Source organism: Plecotus auritus, assembly GCF_963455305.1.
Source record: "Plecotus auritus genome assembly, chromosome: 7".
Classification (NCBI taxonomy): Eukaryota; Metazoa; Chordata; class Mammalia; order Chiroptera; family Vespertilionidae; genus Plecotus; species Plecotus auritus.
The window spans coordinates 94121625-94140214 of NC_137774.1; the positions used below are offsets into that span (position 1 = coordinate 94121625).

Consider the following 18590-nt stretch of genomic DNA (forward strand, 5'->3'; position numbering starts at 1 on the left):
GGCTGGGAGCCATTAGCCTTTGGAGTCCCTGGAGCTGGAGGGGGGCTATCTCCAGCTTCCTGTTTCCCCCCACAGAGGGCACTGCCCCCAAGTGGGGAAGGGGCTGAGGATTGGGGAGGGACCGGGGAAGGGTGGGAGGTGGGGCCTCATTTGCCATCCCCTGTTGGGGGAAAAAAGACCACTATGTACTTCTGGACACTGCCGGTGCCAGCGGGGGCAGTGCTGGGGGGTGCAGCTGTGGCAGTGGAGACCAACTTGACAACGGGCTGCACACTGGGGACCGTAGTAGTGACAGGAGAGATGGTGGTAGAGCCTGAGCCAGGGGCTGAGGTGCTGAGGGACAGGACCTGTTGGGTGGATGAGGCACTAGAGGACGATGACATTACAATAAACTTGGTTGGAGGAGGGGAAGGTTGAGGTGGAGCAGCAGATTGTGCAGACACCAGTGTCTGGACGGGCAGTGAGATGGAGCCAGGGACCTTCAGCAAGCCAGGGGTCCGAGGGCCAGGTTGAGGGGCCTGAGAAAGGGTCAGCGTGGGTCGGGGCTGAGTGATGGTCAGAGTGGTCCTGTTGACCTGTTGAGCCTGCAGAGTAGCTTGAGCCCGGGCCTTGACCACATGGGAGCAGAGGAGCGGTCCAAGGGACCCAAATTCTGCCCAATAGGCATCCTGATTGTCAGGTGGTGGGCGCAGCTTTGCCAGAACAGGGTCACAGTGCTTCATTTCAGTATGTTCTTGTTGAAGGCCAAACTGCTGGCATAGCAGTGTGTATAAGGAATGCTATGGTTTTTCTTCATAAGAAAACATAGGCACCAATCGGTGTGAACAGAGAACATAAAAATATGGAACGCTTCTCGATTTGCGTGTCATCCTTGCACAGGGGCCATGCTAATCTTCTCTGTATCGTTCCAATTTTAGTGTATGTGCTGCCGAAGCGAGCACTTCCCATTGGTTTTAGAGAGAGTGGAAGAGAGAGGGAAAGACAGAGAGAAACATCGATGTGAGAGAAACACATCAATTGGTTGCCTCCTTCATGTGTCCTGACCAGGCCCCGCGCCAGAGAGGAGCCTGCAACTGAGGTACATGCCCTTGACTGGAATCAAACCTGGGACCCTTGGGTCTGTAGGTCGATGCTTTATCCACTGAGCCAAACTGGCTAGGGCTCAAAGGGTATGTTATTTTAGATGCAAAAAGACAGTAGACTTGCATGCATATTAGCATAACCAACGGACACAGACACTGGGGCGTTGGGGGCTTGTCCTGAGGGGTGGGAGGGGGGATTCAATCAGAGAAAAAGGAGACATATGTAGTACTTTAAACAAACAAACAAAAAAGACAATAGACAGGCTTACTTAAAGTAAAGATTGACCTTTGTAAAGGAAACTGTAGGCCTAGGATGTCACCACCTGCCACGACTCGCTTTTAGTTAGGACTTTTTATGTTCAGATCATCCTGTTGTTACCGGTGTTGAAGTTCTTGAGTTCCCCAAAACAGAAATCAAGAGGAAACCCCAGAGAAATTTACAGACAGATTTTTTATTATGTTTGAGCACAAAAGAGACAGCACAAAAGGAAGGAAGGTCCTCTGAATTGGCTTGGGGACTGAGTCTGCTTGGCTGTTTTTATAAGCTGGGACAAAGTGGGCTTACATGAAAAAACAAACAACAGGCTTTTGGGAAAAGGCAGGTTTGTGGAATTTTCCATGTCAGGACAGGAAAAGCAAGCTCATAGAAGGGAGACAAAATTTTGCAATTGCTTTGAGCAGAGTGTGGTGGGGTGGTAACATTCAGATCTGATATTCCTTCTGGCTAACTGGCTTCTGGTCACTGAGTATTTTTCCACTCTTGGGTCCAAGTCCTTATACCGTCTCACTATGTGTTTACTTTCAGTTTGTAAGGCTCACCATGCAGGCCTCCCCGATCTGGTCAGGTTTAATAAGCGGCCCCTTTTCGTCCACATTAAAAATCAGATCCAAATGAAGTGTTGATTTCCAGAGTAAACGTTCACTGTGAGACATCTTGGTGCAGCAGCAAAAACCTTCCACTTTTTTAAAAAGTTGAATTATAACATACATGAAAATATATAAGTCGTAAGTGCTCAATTAAATAAAAGATAACACAGCTATGTAATCATCACAAGTCAAGAAATAAAAATTACCAGTACCCCAGGAGCTTCTGTTTTTGCCTTCTTCTCTATCACTATCATCCTCTCTTCTTTCCAACTCTAAACATTATAGTTTATTTTTACCTAATTTGCATTTTATAGAAATGCAGTTGTATACTACGTATTCTTTTATGTGTGCCTTCTTTCATTCTAAAGTCAGGAGAATAAGAAGCTAGGAAACTTCCTTGGCAAGTAGAATGGGGAAAGTGAAACAGATTGCTATTTCAAACTGGCCTCATCCAGCACCCTGCCTCACCTGCTGCCTTCTCCCTTGCATGACCACCTCCTTAAGCATTAAGCCCTCAGGACCATGAGGTTCTGATCAGCATCAAATAATCCTAGGAACAAAGCCTCTGGTCTGTTGACCATCAAGACAGAGTTTTGGTCAAGCTAGAGATAACACCCAGGCCTCAGTTGTGTTTCAGCTCCAAATGCAGAAAAACAGCAAAACCAGAAGAAGCGATGCCATGGCTGACATCAGGACCAGATGCAATGACTAATGGCCTCCTATCAGTGCAGACCAATCAGTAGAAACCACCAATCCTGAAAGGACACAACTAAAAGCTGATGAATATTCTTGGTCAGGGCATTGTGATCCTTCCCTGAGTCCTCCCCTAAAATCCCTGTCTTTAGAACATAGATAAAAATCCTTAAGGCAAGGGACCCAGTGCACTTGCACTCTATCTCTCTCTGATGGTACCTTCCTCCTGTCCCCTTATTTCCTCAAGGCATGTACCAACATCTTCACTTTCTATTTCCTAAGATCCAATAGCCCTTTGGCTTCTGTAACTTGTCTCCTGAGTCCTTGCAGCCCACTTTTTCTACCTCTGTGACTTTCTAAATAAACTTCTTGCTCTAGAGTTCTTGGCTCTGAATTCTTTCTTTGCTGAACTCAAGAACTGAGGTCAAATGCCACCACTGTTTTTGTGAGAGTCATCCATGTTGTACTGTAAAACCATTATTTGTTAATTTTATGTTAGTACTCTAGTGCAGTGGTCGGCAAACTGCGGCTTGCGAGCCACATGCGGCTCTTTGGCCCCTTGAGTGTGGCTCTTCCACAAAATACCACGGCCTGGGCAAGTCTATTTTGAAGAAGTGGCGTTAGAAGAAGTTTAAGTTTAAAAAATTTGGCTCTCAAAAGAAATTTCAATCGTACTGTTGATATTTGGCTCTGTTGACTAATGAGTTTGCCGACCACTGCTCTAGTGTATGAATATATGACAATTTACTTATCCATTCTACTATTGATGGCCATTTGGATTGTGTTCAATTTTTTTTAAAAAAATATATTTTATTGATATTTTACAGAGAGGAAGGGAGAGGGATAGAGAGCTAGAAACATCGATGAGAGAGAAACATCGATCAGCTGCCTCCTGCACACCCCCTACTGGGGATGTGCGCGCAACCAAGGTACATGCCCATGACCGGAATCGAACCCGGGACCCTTCAGTCCGCAGGCCGACGCTCTATCCACTGAGCCAAACCGGTTTCGGCGGATTGTGTTCAATTTTGAACTATTTTAAATATTGCCTGGTGCACATATGCATGCCTTTCTGTTGAGTATATACCAACCAGCTAAATTTCTTGATCCTAAGATATGCAAACATTAACCTTTCGTACATACTGACAGTATTGCAAAGTGGTTTTCCCAATTTATGTTCTCACCAGCACATATGAGAGATTCAGTTGCTTCACATCCTCACTAACATTGGTATTATCTTTTAGTTGTAACCTTTCTTTGAATATCTAAAGGTATTCCATTGTGGTCTTAGTTTGAAATCCTTTTCTTACTAATTCAGCTAAGCAACTATTCATATATTTTTTGGTCATTGAATTTTCTCTATTGTGAAATGCTGTTAAAGTATGTCCTGTCCGTTTTAATTAGGTTGTTTGTCTTTTCTTATTTTTTTAAAATTTAATAAATCTTTGTTGTTCAGATTATTACAATTGTTCCTCTTCCCGCCCCCCCCTGCAGCTCCCCTCCACCTGGTTTCCACCCCACCCTCTGCCCTTACCTCCCCTCCACTCTCCTCATCCATAGGTGCACGCTTTTTGTCCAGTCTCTTCCCGCACCTCCCACACCCCTTTCCCCCTGAGAATTGTCAGTCCACTCCCTTTCTATGCCCGGATTCTATTATATTCACCAGTTTATTCTGTTCATCAGGTTTTTTATTCACTTGATTTTTGGATTCACTTGTTGATAGATATGTATTTGTTGTTCATAATTTTTATCTTTACCTTTTTCTTCTTCTTCCTCTTCTTAAAGAATACCTTTCAGCATTTCATATAATACTGGTTTGGCAGTGATGAACTCCTTTAGCTTTTTCTTATCTGTGAAGCTCTTTATCTGCCCTTCAATTCTGAATGATAGCTTTGCTGGGTAGAGTAATCTTGGTTGTAGGTTCTTGCTATTCATCACTTTGAATATTTCTTGCCACTCCCTTCTGGCCTGCATAGTTTCTGTTGAGAAATCAGCTGACAGCCCTATGGGTGCTCCCTTGTAGGTAACTAACTGTTTTTCTCTTGCTACTTTTAATATTCTCTCTTTGTCTTTTGCTCTTGGCATTTTAATTATGATGTGTCTTGGTGTGGTCCTCTTTGGATTCCTTTTGTTTGGGGTTCTGTGCGCTTCCTGGACTTGTAAGTCTATTTCTTTCAGCAGGTGGGGGAAGTTTTCTGTCATCATTTCTTCAAATAGGTTTTCAGTATCTTGCTCTCTCTCTTCCTCTGGCACCCCCATAATTCGTATGTTTGAAGTTGTCCCAGAGGCTCCTTACACTAACTTCAAATTTTTGGATTCTTTTTGCTTTTCCAGATGGGTGTTTTTTGCTTCTTTGTATTTCAACTCTTTGACTTGATTCTTGTGGTCCTCTAGTCTGCTGTTAGGTCTCTGTATAATATTTTTTATTTCAGTCAGTGTATGCTTAATTTCTAGTTGGTCCTTTTTCATATCCTCGAGGGTCTTGCTGAATTTATCTGCCTTTTCTAGGAAATTCTTGAAAAACCTTATAACCGTGGTTTTGAACTCTATATCCAGTCGTTTGTTTTCCTCCATTTCTTTCATTTGTGATCTGTTTTTTTGTCTCCACATTTTCGCTGCTTCCCTGAGTTGGTAGAGTAGCTTTGTGTGGTAGGTGTCCTCTAGGGCCGAGTGGCTCAGCCTCCCCAGTTACCTGAGGTGGACACTCTTGGTGCACCCCTTTGTGGGCTGTGTGCACAGCCTTGTTGTAGTTAAGTCTTGATTGTTGTTGGTATCACTGGGAGGAATTGACCTCCAGGCCAATTGGCTGTGAGGATCAGCTGTGTCTACGATGGGAGAACTTCTGTGCTGGAGACACTCTTATGAGACAAGACTTGCAAAATTGCAAAAGCCTCTGTGCTCAGCTTGGATGGGGCGGAGTTTCAGGGTGGAGCAGACAGCCTTGGTTTCCTGTCAGCCCTGCCCTATGAGGCCCCTGGGTCTCAGTGTCCCTCGGTAATCACTGCAAGCACCTCTGAGAGAAAACCGCCCTTGAGTTTCGCCCGCTGCCAGACAGTCCAGTTTCTCCCCGAAAGAGTCGCAGTTCCCAGAAACTTGCCCAGAACTTGAGTTCAGCACAGTTGGGAGCTTCCGTCTCCCTCCCGCTTTAGAAAGCCAGCCGCACACTCAGCCGCCCATGCATTCAGCAGTCAGTCCTCTCTGTGCGCGCGCGCCTCTGGACCTCTGCCTTTCACAGCTCCCCTGAGTCTCAGTGTGTTTTCTCTTTTCCTGACAGTCCAGATTCCCCCCGAATGAGTCTGGTTTCCCAGCGTCTCGCCCGGGACTGGAGTTCAGTGCAGTCAGGAGCTTCCTTCTCCCTCCCGCTTTAGAAAGCCAGCCGTGCACTCAGCTGCCCATGCACACAGCCACCCGTCCTCTCCGTGCGCTCGCGCATCTCCATACCTCAGCCATTTGCAGCTCCTCTGATTCTCAATGTGCTTTCCTCTTTTCTTCTAGTTGTAGAATTTCCACTCAGCCAGCTTTCCTGTACTTCTGGATGGTGTCCTTTTTGTCTTTTAGTTGTAGTTTTGATATTGTTGTGCGAGGCAGCAGTTTAGGTGTTTACCTATGCCGCCATCTTGGTTTCTCTCTCTGTCTTTTCTTATTAATCTATAGGAATTCTTTAGAGATTCTGGATACAAGTTCCTTCATTTGTTGTGCATGGTACAAATATCTTCTCCAGCTCTGCTTTTCATTCTAATAGTGTCTTTTGAGTAAAATAAATATTTTTTAATTTTATTTCATTATTATAAGATTTATTATCTCTTAACATGAGATCTGCCTGCTTAACAATTTTTAAAGTATACAACACAGTATTTTAGATACAATGTTGTACAACAGACCTGTAGAGTTTATTTATCTTGCTTAACTAAAATTTTATGCTTGTTAACTAGTAACTCCCCATTTATTCCTCTCCCTGCCATCTGGCAAACACCTTTCTTCAGTTCCATAAACTTTACAATTTTAGATTCTTCATATAAAAGGAATCATGCAATGTTTGTCTTTCTGTGACTGGCTTCTTTCACCAGCATAGAGAGCCATGCTGAGCCAGGGGGAGGAGCTATGGTGACTACCAGCTTAAGCTAGTAGTCCTTGTTCTCTCCCAGGCAGCTAGATTGTGCTGGTCTCATCAGCATTGCAAACTGGCAGGCCAGAAACCAGTTCACTGAAGATCCTTACAGAAAAGTTGGGACGCTGAGCTGATAGAAGCTGGGAGCTGGGGTTCTCTTCCTGATCATATTGCAATATAGCAGAAGTGTCCTGAATCTCCTTACCACTTTCGGTATGTCTATTTTCATGTTCACCTGGTATAAAAGCCTTCCAGTTACTGAATTGTTGCTGAATCTGTGAATTCATGGGGGAAAGAGGATTCAGGGCTTCCTACTCGCCACCTTAAAGGTATTACTCCTGAAGTTTTCTCTTTTTATTTCTATGTAGACAGATTGTATTTTTATTTTTATAGTTCCTTTTTGGTTAAAGAGAAATTAAGCAGAGAATTTTTTACAATTTTTGTTTTTATTATGAAACTAGAGACCCGGTGCATGAAATTGTGCACTGGGGGAGGGGGGTTGTCCCTCAGCCCAGCCTGCACCCTCTCCAATCTAAAACCCCTCAGCAGTCGTACATCCCTCTCACAATCCAGGACTGCTGGCTCCTAACCACTCGCCTGCCTGCCAGCCTGATTGCCCCCTAACCACTCACCTGCCAGCCCAATCACCCCCAACTGCCCTCCCCTGCCAGCCCAATCACCCCTAACTGCCCTCCGCTGCCATCCCGATCACCCCCAACTTCCCTCCCGTGCAGGCCTGGTCCCCCCCTTAACTGCCCTCCCCTGCAGGCCTGGTTGCCCCCAATTGCCCTCCCCTGCTGGCCATCTTGTGACAATGTGGGGACGGCCATCTTGTGATGACGTGGGGGTGGCCATCTTGTGGTGGCCATCTTGTGATGACATGGGGCGGCCATTTTGTGATGACATGGGGGTGGCCATCTTGTGACAACAGGTGGCTGGCCATCTTGTGCCGACGGCCATCTTGTGATGTGAGGGCATGAGGGTCAATTTGCATATCACCTCTTTATTATATAGGATATTTTTCACATGCCAAAGAATATATGTAATGTTCATATGACATAGGAATAACAAAACAGCTAATAATTCTTTTCATGTAACCTCCCCCAACTAATAATTCTTTTCATGTTGAACTGATACTTTTGGTCTTTCTCAAATCTGTTCAAATTTGCCATAACAGAACCCTTGGCCACTCTTGCTGGTCAGTTCAAATTTTCAGGACCCTTTGTGTGGTGGCAAAGCTGCAAGCAACAGGAGGCAAAACAGTCACTGCTGCTGGGAATATGAGTCATGTTCCCTGGCTCGTTTCTGCCCTTGTTAAGATGGACAAGAAGCCATTCTGACTTGTGATCTGCCAGTTTAGTGCTGCCCTGATATTCTCCCAGCCCAGGATGAGGGTCTGTAAACAGGCCTCATCAGGACCAGACACCTTACCAGGTATACTTTCCTCCAAGACACCACTTGCCTGTGTGGGCTAAGCATCCCAAGAAACCACATAATACTGGATCTGAGCCCAGATTCTATGATGTTGAACCCTGCTTCTCTCCAGCCCGGAGAGGAGCCAGTCCTGTGAGTGTTTTCTCCTCCAGCAATCAAAACAAAGATTTCAGCCTCAAACGCACACTCCATGTGCTGCCATGGAATTTGAGATGTGTCACTGGGTTGCTTCTTTTCTGAATCACACTGCTTGAATAGAAGGTACTATTGGTGGGTATAGGTAAGTATCTGATAGGTCAGGCACATAGGCCCACTCTCATATCCACCACACAAAATAAGGCCTCCCTCTACTGCTCTTCCTGGTCTGTATTTGTGACTTTGTGTTTCTTGGAGTGTGATACCAGAGAGCTCTGGGCCCCTGGAGGAGAGTCTCTGTCATAGCAAACACCATGTCTTCCTAGAAAAGAATCTGCCATATATCAGTTCTTGTTCCAGCCATCACCTCTATCTCTGCCTTTCTATAGCTTCTTACTTTTCCAATAGTTTCTGTGGTCAAATTGCTTCTTTTGTCCACTGAGCCCAATTAGAGAGGGAGCTCCCTAAGAGACGGTCTAACCTCCTGCTTGTTTAACCCTCAACAGCACCGAGTAAATGCACTTGCCCACCTCCAATTCTCTCTTGGAAATCTAGTTTGGAGATGGTGGGGGTGAGATGTTAGAGAGAGGAAATTGGAAGAAAAAAGAGGACACTTAACCAGAATGCCAGGTTCTGGGAGGTAAGAGATATGACAATTAGATGTAGGCCTGCATGTATCTCTGTGCTTGTTGCATGGGGATGAGGGTGGTAGTGGAGGGAATAAGGCTGAGATAAGGATACAGTTGAGATCCATAGATATAACTTCATCTTCACAGGAGGTGCTCCTTATAAGTAACTTGATAATGACTCAGACACTAGGCTAGTGAATGACAGACAGCCTGGTGCAGGCAGGATAGGGCTCCTGGCAGAGGGGACTGGTTTTGGTGAATAGAAATCTCCTTCCTAAAAGAAAGTGAAGAAAACATAAACCATTGATAGATTCTCCTTTCTCTACCAACAGATCTTCTACTTCAAGTTGCCCTGGCCTGACAGCACCATCCCTCATCCCCCAGCACCTTGCTGTGCATCTAAATCTACCCCCAAGCCCACAGAATCGCCCTCCCTCTTGGAGTCTGTCTCCCAGGAGTTTGGCAACCTGACCCACCTTTTGTACTGGCCTTCAGGCCCAGGAGAAGAAAAGGACCTATTGGCCTCCACCAGCCCCCAGAACTCCACCTACTACCTGAGGGATCCTGCGCAGGCCAGCTATGTCCTGGGAGGCTACCTGGAGGTCATCCTTGTTGCCAGAGACCATCGAGGCAGGCCCAAGACCCATGGCGGGGATCTGTTTCGGGCACAGCTGCTGGGTCCTGACTTGAAGGCAGGGGTCCCTGGGGATGTCCAGGATCTGGAGAATGGCACATACCTTCTATCCTTTCCCCTTCTTTGGGCTGGGCAGGCCCAGGTGCAAGTGCGGCTGATCCATTCCAGCGAGGCCGTTGGGGTTTTGCGAAGAATCTGGAGAGAGAAAAGAGCCACTGTTGATTTTAGAGGGTATTTCCGGGGACCCACAGGAATTGAAGAGACTGTGATTTGCAATGTTGACCCTCTGTCAATTGGAACAAGAGGGCCTACCTGCCAATATAGAAATGTGGATTCGGGTGAACTCTGGTTCTGTGCTCAGCCCTCTACCCTGCCCTGCAACTCTTTAGTTGGGCACTCAAGTGGAAGTTACCTGAATGTGACTACTCTACATGATGAGGCCCTGCTGGCATGGTAAGAAAACGTAAGAGCAGGGAAGCTTGTACCAACACTAAGCCACATCCTTCTTTCTAAATATTGTCCCTGTGACACCCTCCCAAGTTTACCACTCATTTATTTTTTTTTTAATATATTTTATTGATTTTTTACAGAGAGGAAGGGAGAGGGATAGAGAGTTAGAAACATTGATGAGAGAGAAACGTCAATCAGCTGCCTCTTGCACACCTCCCACTGGGGATGTGCCCGCAACCAAGGTACATGCCCTTGACCGGAATCAAACCCGGGACCCTTGAGTCTGCAGGCCAACACCCCATCCATTGAGCCAAACTGGTCAGGGCACCACTCATTTATTTATACTCTCATCCAACAGGTGTTTGTTGCGCGCCTATTATATGACAGACATTTCTAAACAGATATGTACTACAAGAAACTGGTCAGGCTATCCATTTAAGGAAGGTTACAATTGATCTGGGCTTTAAAGAAAAAAATAGTAATTCTCCAGAAAGATAAGAGATAAGATGTTCAAGGCAGAGCAAATGACCTCAGGGCAAAAGTGTCTTTAATGCCTCATTTATTTATTTAAATTCCTGCCTGCACTTAGATTTTCATCTAAAAATAAATAAATACATAAAAATTCCTTGTTTAGTTAGATCTTCAATTATTTAAAAATCTATTTTTCAAAAACATTAAAGATATTTTTTTGTTGTTCAGAATTTTTAGTGGTTCTCAGTGTAAGGGTTGGTATGAATACTTGGTTCTGCCATATTATCAGAAAAATGAATCTCCATTGTTGTGGGGCAACCCGCAAGAGACGACCACCAGAGACTGAGATCAAAATTTATGAGCCTTTATTAAGCTGGCCAGTGACTACAGTTGCAGCACTTCACCGCGGTAAAGGCCGAACTGCAGTGCAGTCCACAGGTGTTACAGCAAATTTATACTCGGGAACCACAAGAGGGAGTTAGGACAATTACAGTGACAACCCAAAGGTTACAAAAGCTATTTCAGCCGTTTCTAAGAAACTCAGGGCACAGGTGCAACGCCTGGGCACGCTTGGCTGGAGCATGAACCACCACCTCCCTCTAAATTCCAACCGACCCATTGTTCTGTGACCTACTGCACCTCCCTCTGTCTTAAGGCATCCTGCCTCCTGGCCACGGAGGAGCTGTGCAATGTTTGCAGCCCAGAACATCCATTCTATTTTATTTGTTCCTGCTAGTATCTTTGATATTTGTTCTCTTTATTAATTTCAGGATTTATTTCTTTTTTATTTTATACAATTATATTTATTAATATGAAAAGATATTCCTATTAATGGTAATAACCAACAGAGACAATATGCCTATTGAAATTGTAGATTTTTAGGCAAGCAGCCCTGTGTTAAGCAGAAAACTGGGGCAGGCCTGCCGGAGCATGCAGCAGCCTCTAGCAAAGTGGGATGGAATCTGGTAAAGGAGTAATTGTGAGAGCGCCCAATGGGAACAGCCTCTTCTGTAAGCATATGTGGAATACCTCATTATAGTCCCTTATTTCTTTTTTTCTAATTTCATGATTCAGAACAATTCACCAATCTATCAATCTTCCTTATATCAGATGAAAATAGTTAAGGCTATAAATTTCTTTCAGAGTACAGCTTTAGCCTATATTCTTCAAATTTTTGTATATGGAAACTTCATTTTTATTTATTTTCACATGTTTTGTAATTTACACAGTGATTTTCTCTTTAATTCATGAATTATTTAGGAATTATGTTTAGTTTCTGAATATAAGGTAGGGAGGTGGCTATCTTCATATTTTTTTCTTAATTTATTTGCATTATGACTAGAAATATGGTTTCTTATTTTATTTTATTTTTTTTTAAATAAATCTTTATTCTTCAGATTATTACAATTGTTCATCTTCCCCCCGCCCAAAGCTCCCCTCCACCCGGTTCCCACCTCACCCTCTGCCCTTACCCCCCTCACTGTCCTCATCCATAGGTGTACGATTTTTGTCCAGTCTCTTCCCGCACCCCCCACACCTCTTTCCCCCTGAGAATTGTTAGTCCACTCCCTTTCTATGCCCCTGATTCTATTATATTCACCAGTTTATTCTGTTCATCAGGTTTTTTATTCACTTGATTTTTAGATTCACTTGTTGATAGATATGTATTTGTTCTTCATAATTTTTATCTTTACCATTTTTATTCTTCTTCCTCTTCTTAAAGAATACCTTTCAGCATTTCATATAATACTGGTTTGGCGGTGATGAACTCCTTTAGTTTTTTCTTATCTGTGAAGCTCTTTATCTGCCCTTCAATTCTAAATGATAGCTTTGCTGGGTAGAGTAATCTTGGTTGTAGGTTCTTGCTATTCATCACTTTGAATATTTCTTGCCAGTCTCGTTTGGCCTGCATAGTTTCTGTTGAGAAATCAGCTGACAGCCCTATGGGTGCTCCCTTGTAGGTAACTAACTGTTTTTCTCTTGCTGCTTTTAATATTCTCTCTTTGTCTTTTGCTCTTGGCATTTTAATTATGATGTGTCTTGGTGTGGTCCTCTTTGGATTCCTTTTGTTTGGGGTTCTGTGCGCTTCCTGGACTTGTAAGTCTATTTCTTTCACCATGTGGGGGAAGTTTTCAGTCATTATTTCTTCAAATAGGTTTTCAGTATCTTGCTCTCTCTCTTCTTCTGGCACCCCCATAATTTGGATTTTGGTACGTTTGAAGTTGTCCCAGAGGCTCCTTACACTATCTTCATATTTTTGGATTCTTTTTTCTTTTTTCTTTTCCAGTTGGGTGTTTTTTGCTTCTTTGTATTTCAAATCTTTGACTTGATTCTTGCGATCCTCTAGTCTGCTGTTGGATCTCCGTATATTATTCTTTATTTCAGTCAGTGTATGCTTAATTTCTAGTTGGTCCTTTTTCATATCCTCAAGGGTCTTGCTAAATTTATCGGCCTTTTCTAGGAAATTCTTGAAAAACCTTATAACCGTGGTTTTGAACTCTATATCCAGTCGTTTGTTTTCCTCCATTTCTTTCATTTGTGACATGTTTCTTTGTCTCCACATTTTGGCTGCTCCCCTGAGTTGATAGAGTGGCTTTGTGTGGTAGGTGTCCTCTAGGGCCGAGTGGATCAGCCTCCCCAGTTACCTGAGGTGGACACTCTTGGTGCACCCCTTTGTGGGCTGTGTGCAGTCTTGTTGTAGTTAAGTCTTGATTGTTGTTGTTATCACTGGGAGGAATTGACCTCCAGGCCAATTGGCTGTGAGGATCAGCTGTATCTACGATGAGAGAACTTCTGTACTGGAGACATCCTTATGAGGCAAGACTTGCTTCGGTGGGGCTTTGGTGCTCACTGAATCTGCCCCCTGAGTGTGTCCCTTATGGATCTGAGGAGTTGTAATCTGGATGGTCCTACTCTGACCCCTGGGTACACTGGCTCTTGGATATCCAAGGAGGTGCTAATTTAGCCTCTGCCTGAGGCCACCCAGCAGGAGCTATGGAGAGATCTGCAGATTCATCTTCTTTGTTTGGGTTTTGGAGGTGCCCAGATGAGGCCCAGCTGTGAAGCAATGCAAGCTGCTCTGGTGCCTTGGGCCTCCTTTTGAATGTTCTGGGTCTCTCTGACTCAGCTGCAGTTTGTTAGGTAAATTTAGATTTCAAAGGACCAGGCCATTCATATGCAAAAGCCTCTGTGCACAGCTTGGATGGGGCGGAGTCTCAGGGTGGATCAAACAGCAATGGCTTCCCATCAGCCCTGCCCTAAGAGGCCCCCAGGTCTCAGTGTCCCGTGGTAATCGCTGCAAGCACCTCTGAGAGAAAGCCACCCTCGAGTTCCGCCTGCTGCCAGACAGTCCAGTTTCTCCCCGTATGAGTCTGTGTCCCCAGAGTCTTGCCCAGAACTGGAGTTCAGAGCAGTTGGGAGCTTGCGTCTCCCTGCGGATTGAAAAAGCCAGCTGCATACTCAGTTGCCAGCCCTCTCTGCACGCGCGTGCCTCTGTACCTCTGCAATTTACTGCCACAGCTCCTCTGAGTCTCAATGTGCTTTTCTCTTCCCTTCTAGTTGTAGAATTTCCACTTCGCCAGCCTTCCTGTGGTTCTGGATGATGTCCATTTTGTCTTATAGTTGTAGTTTTGAAGTTGTTGTGTGAGGCAGCAAGTTCAGGCGTTTACCTATGCCGCCATCTTGGTTTCACCCTCTAGAAATATGGTTTCTGATATTAATTCTTTGAAATTTGTTGAAATTTTATTTGTGACTCAGTAAATTACTAAGTTTTTGTTTGTAGTCTATATTTTCTTAAAAAATAGTTTGTATTCTCGCACAGCCAATGTGGCTCAGTGATTGAGCATCGACTTATGAACCAGGAGGTTGCAGTTCAATTCCCGGCCAGGGCACATGCCTAGGTTGTGGGAGGCAGAAGGTGGCCGATCAATGATTCTCTCTCATCATTGATGTTACTATCTCTCTCTCCTTTTTCCTTCCTCTCTGAAATCAATACAAATATATTTTTAAAAATAAATAAAATAATTTGTATTCTCTATTTCTTCAGAATGGAATTCTGAACCTATTTGATTTAGATTGTTAACATTTTTATTCCAAATATGTATATCTTCACTAATTTTTCTGTCTGCTCAATCTATTAGCTTAGACATAAATGCATCATACTGTGTTTATAGATTTTACTATTTCTCTTTGTGATTCAGGCTGTTTTCAATTTATACTTTTCAAGGTTATGTTGTTAAGTATATCCAGCTTTGTGATTGTCTTATATTAATGGTAATATATTCATGTTACTTTCTTGCTTTTTGTCTTAAGTTCTAATTTTGACACTATGAATATTATAACATTTCTCATTTGTTTAGTGTTTTCATGGTCTATATTTTTTCTTCTCTTTATATTTCAATATTTTGTGTGAAATAATTTTAGGTAGGTCTCTTGACATGAAATGTGGCATTTGTTTAGGCACAGTTAAATAAATCATAAAATAGACTAAATCCATGAAGATAACTAACTTTACCTAAACATAATAGGTATTCAAACCAATGGAGAATATGTTGAATAGTAAATAAACAGAAAAGAATATAATTCTATCTGAACTCTAGAGTATATGCATAAAAATCAATGTTAGGAAAATTAAAGACCTAAACGTAAAAAAATAAAAATAGAAGTAAAACTTCAAAAAGAAAACATTGTTTTTATTTTGGGTCAGGAAAATATTATTTAAGATATAATAAAAGGCACAAATCACAAAAGAAAATATTTATAAATTAGGTGATATAGAAATAAAAAATTTCTCCATTACAAGAAGTCCCATAAACATAGTTTAAGACAAGATATAGACTGGAAGATTATATCTGTAACATATATAATTAATACAGAATTAGTACTTACAATAGAAAATAGTTGTTGTATGTATCAATAACTCATTCATTTTCCTTGCTGCCTCGTATTCCATTGTATAAGTTTGTTTAACCATTCTCCCATTGTAGGACATTTGGGTTATTTCCAGTTTTTTACTATTATGAGTAAAGTTTCCAAGAATACTCATACATAGTTTTTTTTTTTAAATATATATTCTATTGATTTTTTACAGAGAGGAAGGAAGAGTGATAGATAGTCAGAAACATCGATGAGAGAGAAACACCGATCGGCTGCCTCCTGCACACCTCCTACTGGGGATGTGCCCGCAACCAAGGTACATGCCCTTGACCTGAATCGAACCTGGGACCTTTCAGTCCTCAGGCCGACGCTCTATCCACTGAGCCAAACCGGTTTTGGCCTCATACATAGTTTTAATTCATTTCTCTGGAGTAACTGTCTGTATGTGATGGCTGGGTTGTGCAATAAGTGGACATTTAGTTTTATAAGAAACTACCAAACTATTTTCCAGAGTGGCCTTACCATTTACATTCCCATCAGCAATGTCTGACAGGTCCAGTTTCTCTGCACCCACCAAAACATTTAGTTTTAACACTATTTTTAATTTTATCTGTTAATCTATTCTAAAGAAAGATCTAATTCAAACCTGGCAAAACGTTAAGATCCTGTAGAGCTGGATGTTGGGTACACAAAAAAGTAAATTTTAAAATGTGCATAGGAGGTAGGAAAATAAGGCAGATAACAAAGGCAGATCAGTCGTTTAAGAAGTTGTCCTATGAAGGAAAGGAACCTGACAGAGTTGTAGCTATAGGAAGAGGTAATGGAAGAAGCAGTTTATTCAATGGAGCAGATGTGATTATGTTTATATTCTGAGAGAGAAAAAAGGTGACACAATCTAAAAGATGCAGAAGGAGGTAGCATTAGGATATAGTGTTGTGGGAACCCCTTTCACATCCCGTGTGGTTCAGGGTTCCGGTTCAGGGTTCGGGTTCTGGAGAAGGCCTCACACAAATGAAAAGAGACTTGGAAAAGTATTAATTTGGGCATATTGGGGGCCAGGCGGGAGCCCACCTCTAGTGGGAGGACTACCACCTGCTCTGGCCTTGCTATCCCTTTTATTGAGACTATGGGATACGCCCATAACCTTTAGGCAGGAAATTCCAATAACAGAAATTTACATAGGAGAAACAGAGGTGGAGGCTGCTTCAGCTAACAATGTTTCAACTAAACAGTGAGTGATTAAAACAATTAAGGTTGTTGACCAGCCTTCCCGGTTTCCTGTCCACATCTTTCTATTAGTGGGACAATGATCGGTTTCCCGCATAGTGTCACATCTCCTGAGTAGAGAGAGCAGGAAGTGAGGATGGGTGCAGAGGTTGACATATTTTCTGATAAAGAAGTGAATGTTAAGAAAGCTCCTGTTGATTAGGAGGTGCTGCCCCACCCCTCTCTCCCGGGCCTGGGATGTGAAGGAAAAAAGATGAGGTAAGAAAGATGTCTCTCCTGCCCTGACTGGTTTGGCTCAGTGGATAGAGCATCGGCCTGAGGACTGAGAGGTCCTGGGTTCGATTCCAGTCAAGGGCATGTACCTTGGTTGTGGGCATATCCCCAGTAGGGGGTGTGCAGGAGGCAGCTGGTCGATGTTCCTCTCCCATCGATGTTTCTAACTCTCTATCCCTCTCCCTTTCTCTCTGTAAAAAATCAATAAAATATATTAAAAAAAAAAAAAGAAAGATGTCTCTCCCAATCTCAAATGTCCTACAATGGGAGAATGGTGGAAACACACAAAAAGATTGCCCAACAGTATTTCCAGCCTCACTGGAACTGTCGTCCTAAAGACAGCAGTTCATACATTCAAATATTTATTCTTATTTAATAGCTACTTATTTCATTATTGCCTTCTCAGCATCTCATATTCCTATTGTCCGAGTTTTTGTTTTGATGAAATTTTTAAAAATTTTAATCTGCTTTATTGCAGTATAATTTATATACAATGAAATAGTCTTGTTTGAAATGTGCGGGTTAATGAGATTTTTTGTTTTGTTTTTAATCCTCAACCAAGGATATTTTTCCATTGATTTTTAGAGAGAGTGGAAGAGAGAGGGAAAGACAGAGAGAAATATTGATGTGAGAGAAACACATCGATTGGTTACCTCCTGCATAAGCCCCAACCAGGGCCCCAGGCCAAGGAGTAGCCTGCAACCTATGCTCTATCCACTGAGCAAAACTGGCTAGGGCCAGGTCAATGAGTTTTAATAAATGTGCAAACCCATTAACTGTCACCACAATCAAGAAATAGAACATTTCTACCACCTCTAAAGATTCCCTGTGTCCCTTTACAGTCAATTTTCCTCATCCACCTCCAGCCCTGGGCAAACACTGATTTGCTTTCTGAAAGTAGGTATTAGTTTTGCCTTTTCTAGAATTGCATAAAAATGGAATCATACAGTTTGTACTCTTGTATCTGTCTTTTTTCACTCAGTAACATGTTTTTGCAATTCATCCATGTTGTTGCATATCAGTAATTTTTTCCTTTTTATTGATGAATGGTGTTCCATTGTACATATATACTACAGTTTATTTATCCATTTACCTCTTGAACATTTGCGCTGTTTCCAGTTTTAGCTATTATGAATCAAACTGCTGTTAATATTGGGGCGTAAGACTTTTATAGACAAATATTTTTGTTTCTCTTTGACAAACATCTGTGTGGAACTTCTTTACTACTAGACTTTATAAATTATAACTGTTTTAGATTTACAAAGAAATAGAACAGATAGTATAGAGATTCCCCTATCTGCTTTCCCCATAATTTCTTCTATTATTAACATCTTATATTAGTGTGGTATGTTTGTTGCAATTCATGAACCAATATTGATACATTATTATTAAATCTATAGTCTATTTAGGTTTCTTTAGTTTTAACCCAGTGATTTTCAATGGTGAGCTGCAAGAATTTTTAAAACATACAATACCTGAGGAGAAACCAAGATGGTGGCATAGGTAAACACCTAAACTGCTGCCTCGCACAACAATTTCAAAACTAAAAGACAAAACGGACATCATCCAGAACCACTGGAAGGCTGGCTGAGTGGAAATTCTACAACTAGAAGGAAAGAGAAAAGCACACTGAGACTCAGAGGAACTGCAGAAGGCAGAGGTACCGAGGCGCGTGCGCGGAGAGTAATGGCAACTGAGTGCGCGGCTGGCTT

General features: G+C 42.6%; 1 protein-coding gene across 3 annotated transcripts in view; it reads left to right on the forward strand.

The window, feature by feature from the left end:
• Nucleotides 1-18590, forward strand: part of LOC308253456 (NXPE family member 3-like) — a 62176-nt gene that overhangs the window by 26110 nt on the left and 17476 nt on the right. For all 3 annotated transcript variants that reach the window (XM_080678983.1, XM_080678981.1, XM_080678982.1), the window contains exon 3: nucleotides 9281-10035. In XM_080678983.1, the coding sequence (XP_080535109.1) occupies nucleotides 9281-10035 (755 nt within the window). The remainder of the gene's footprint in view (nucleotides 1-9280; nucleotides 10036-18590) is intronic.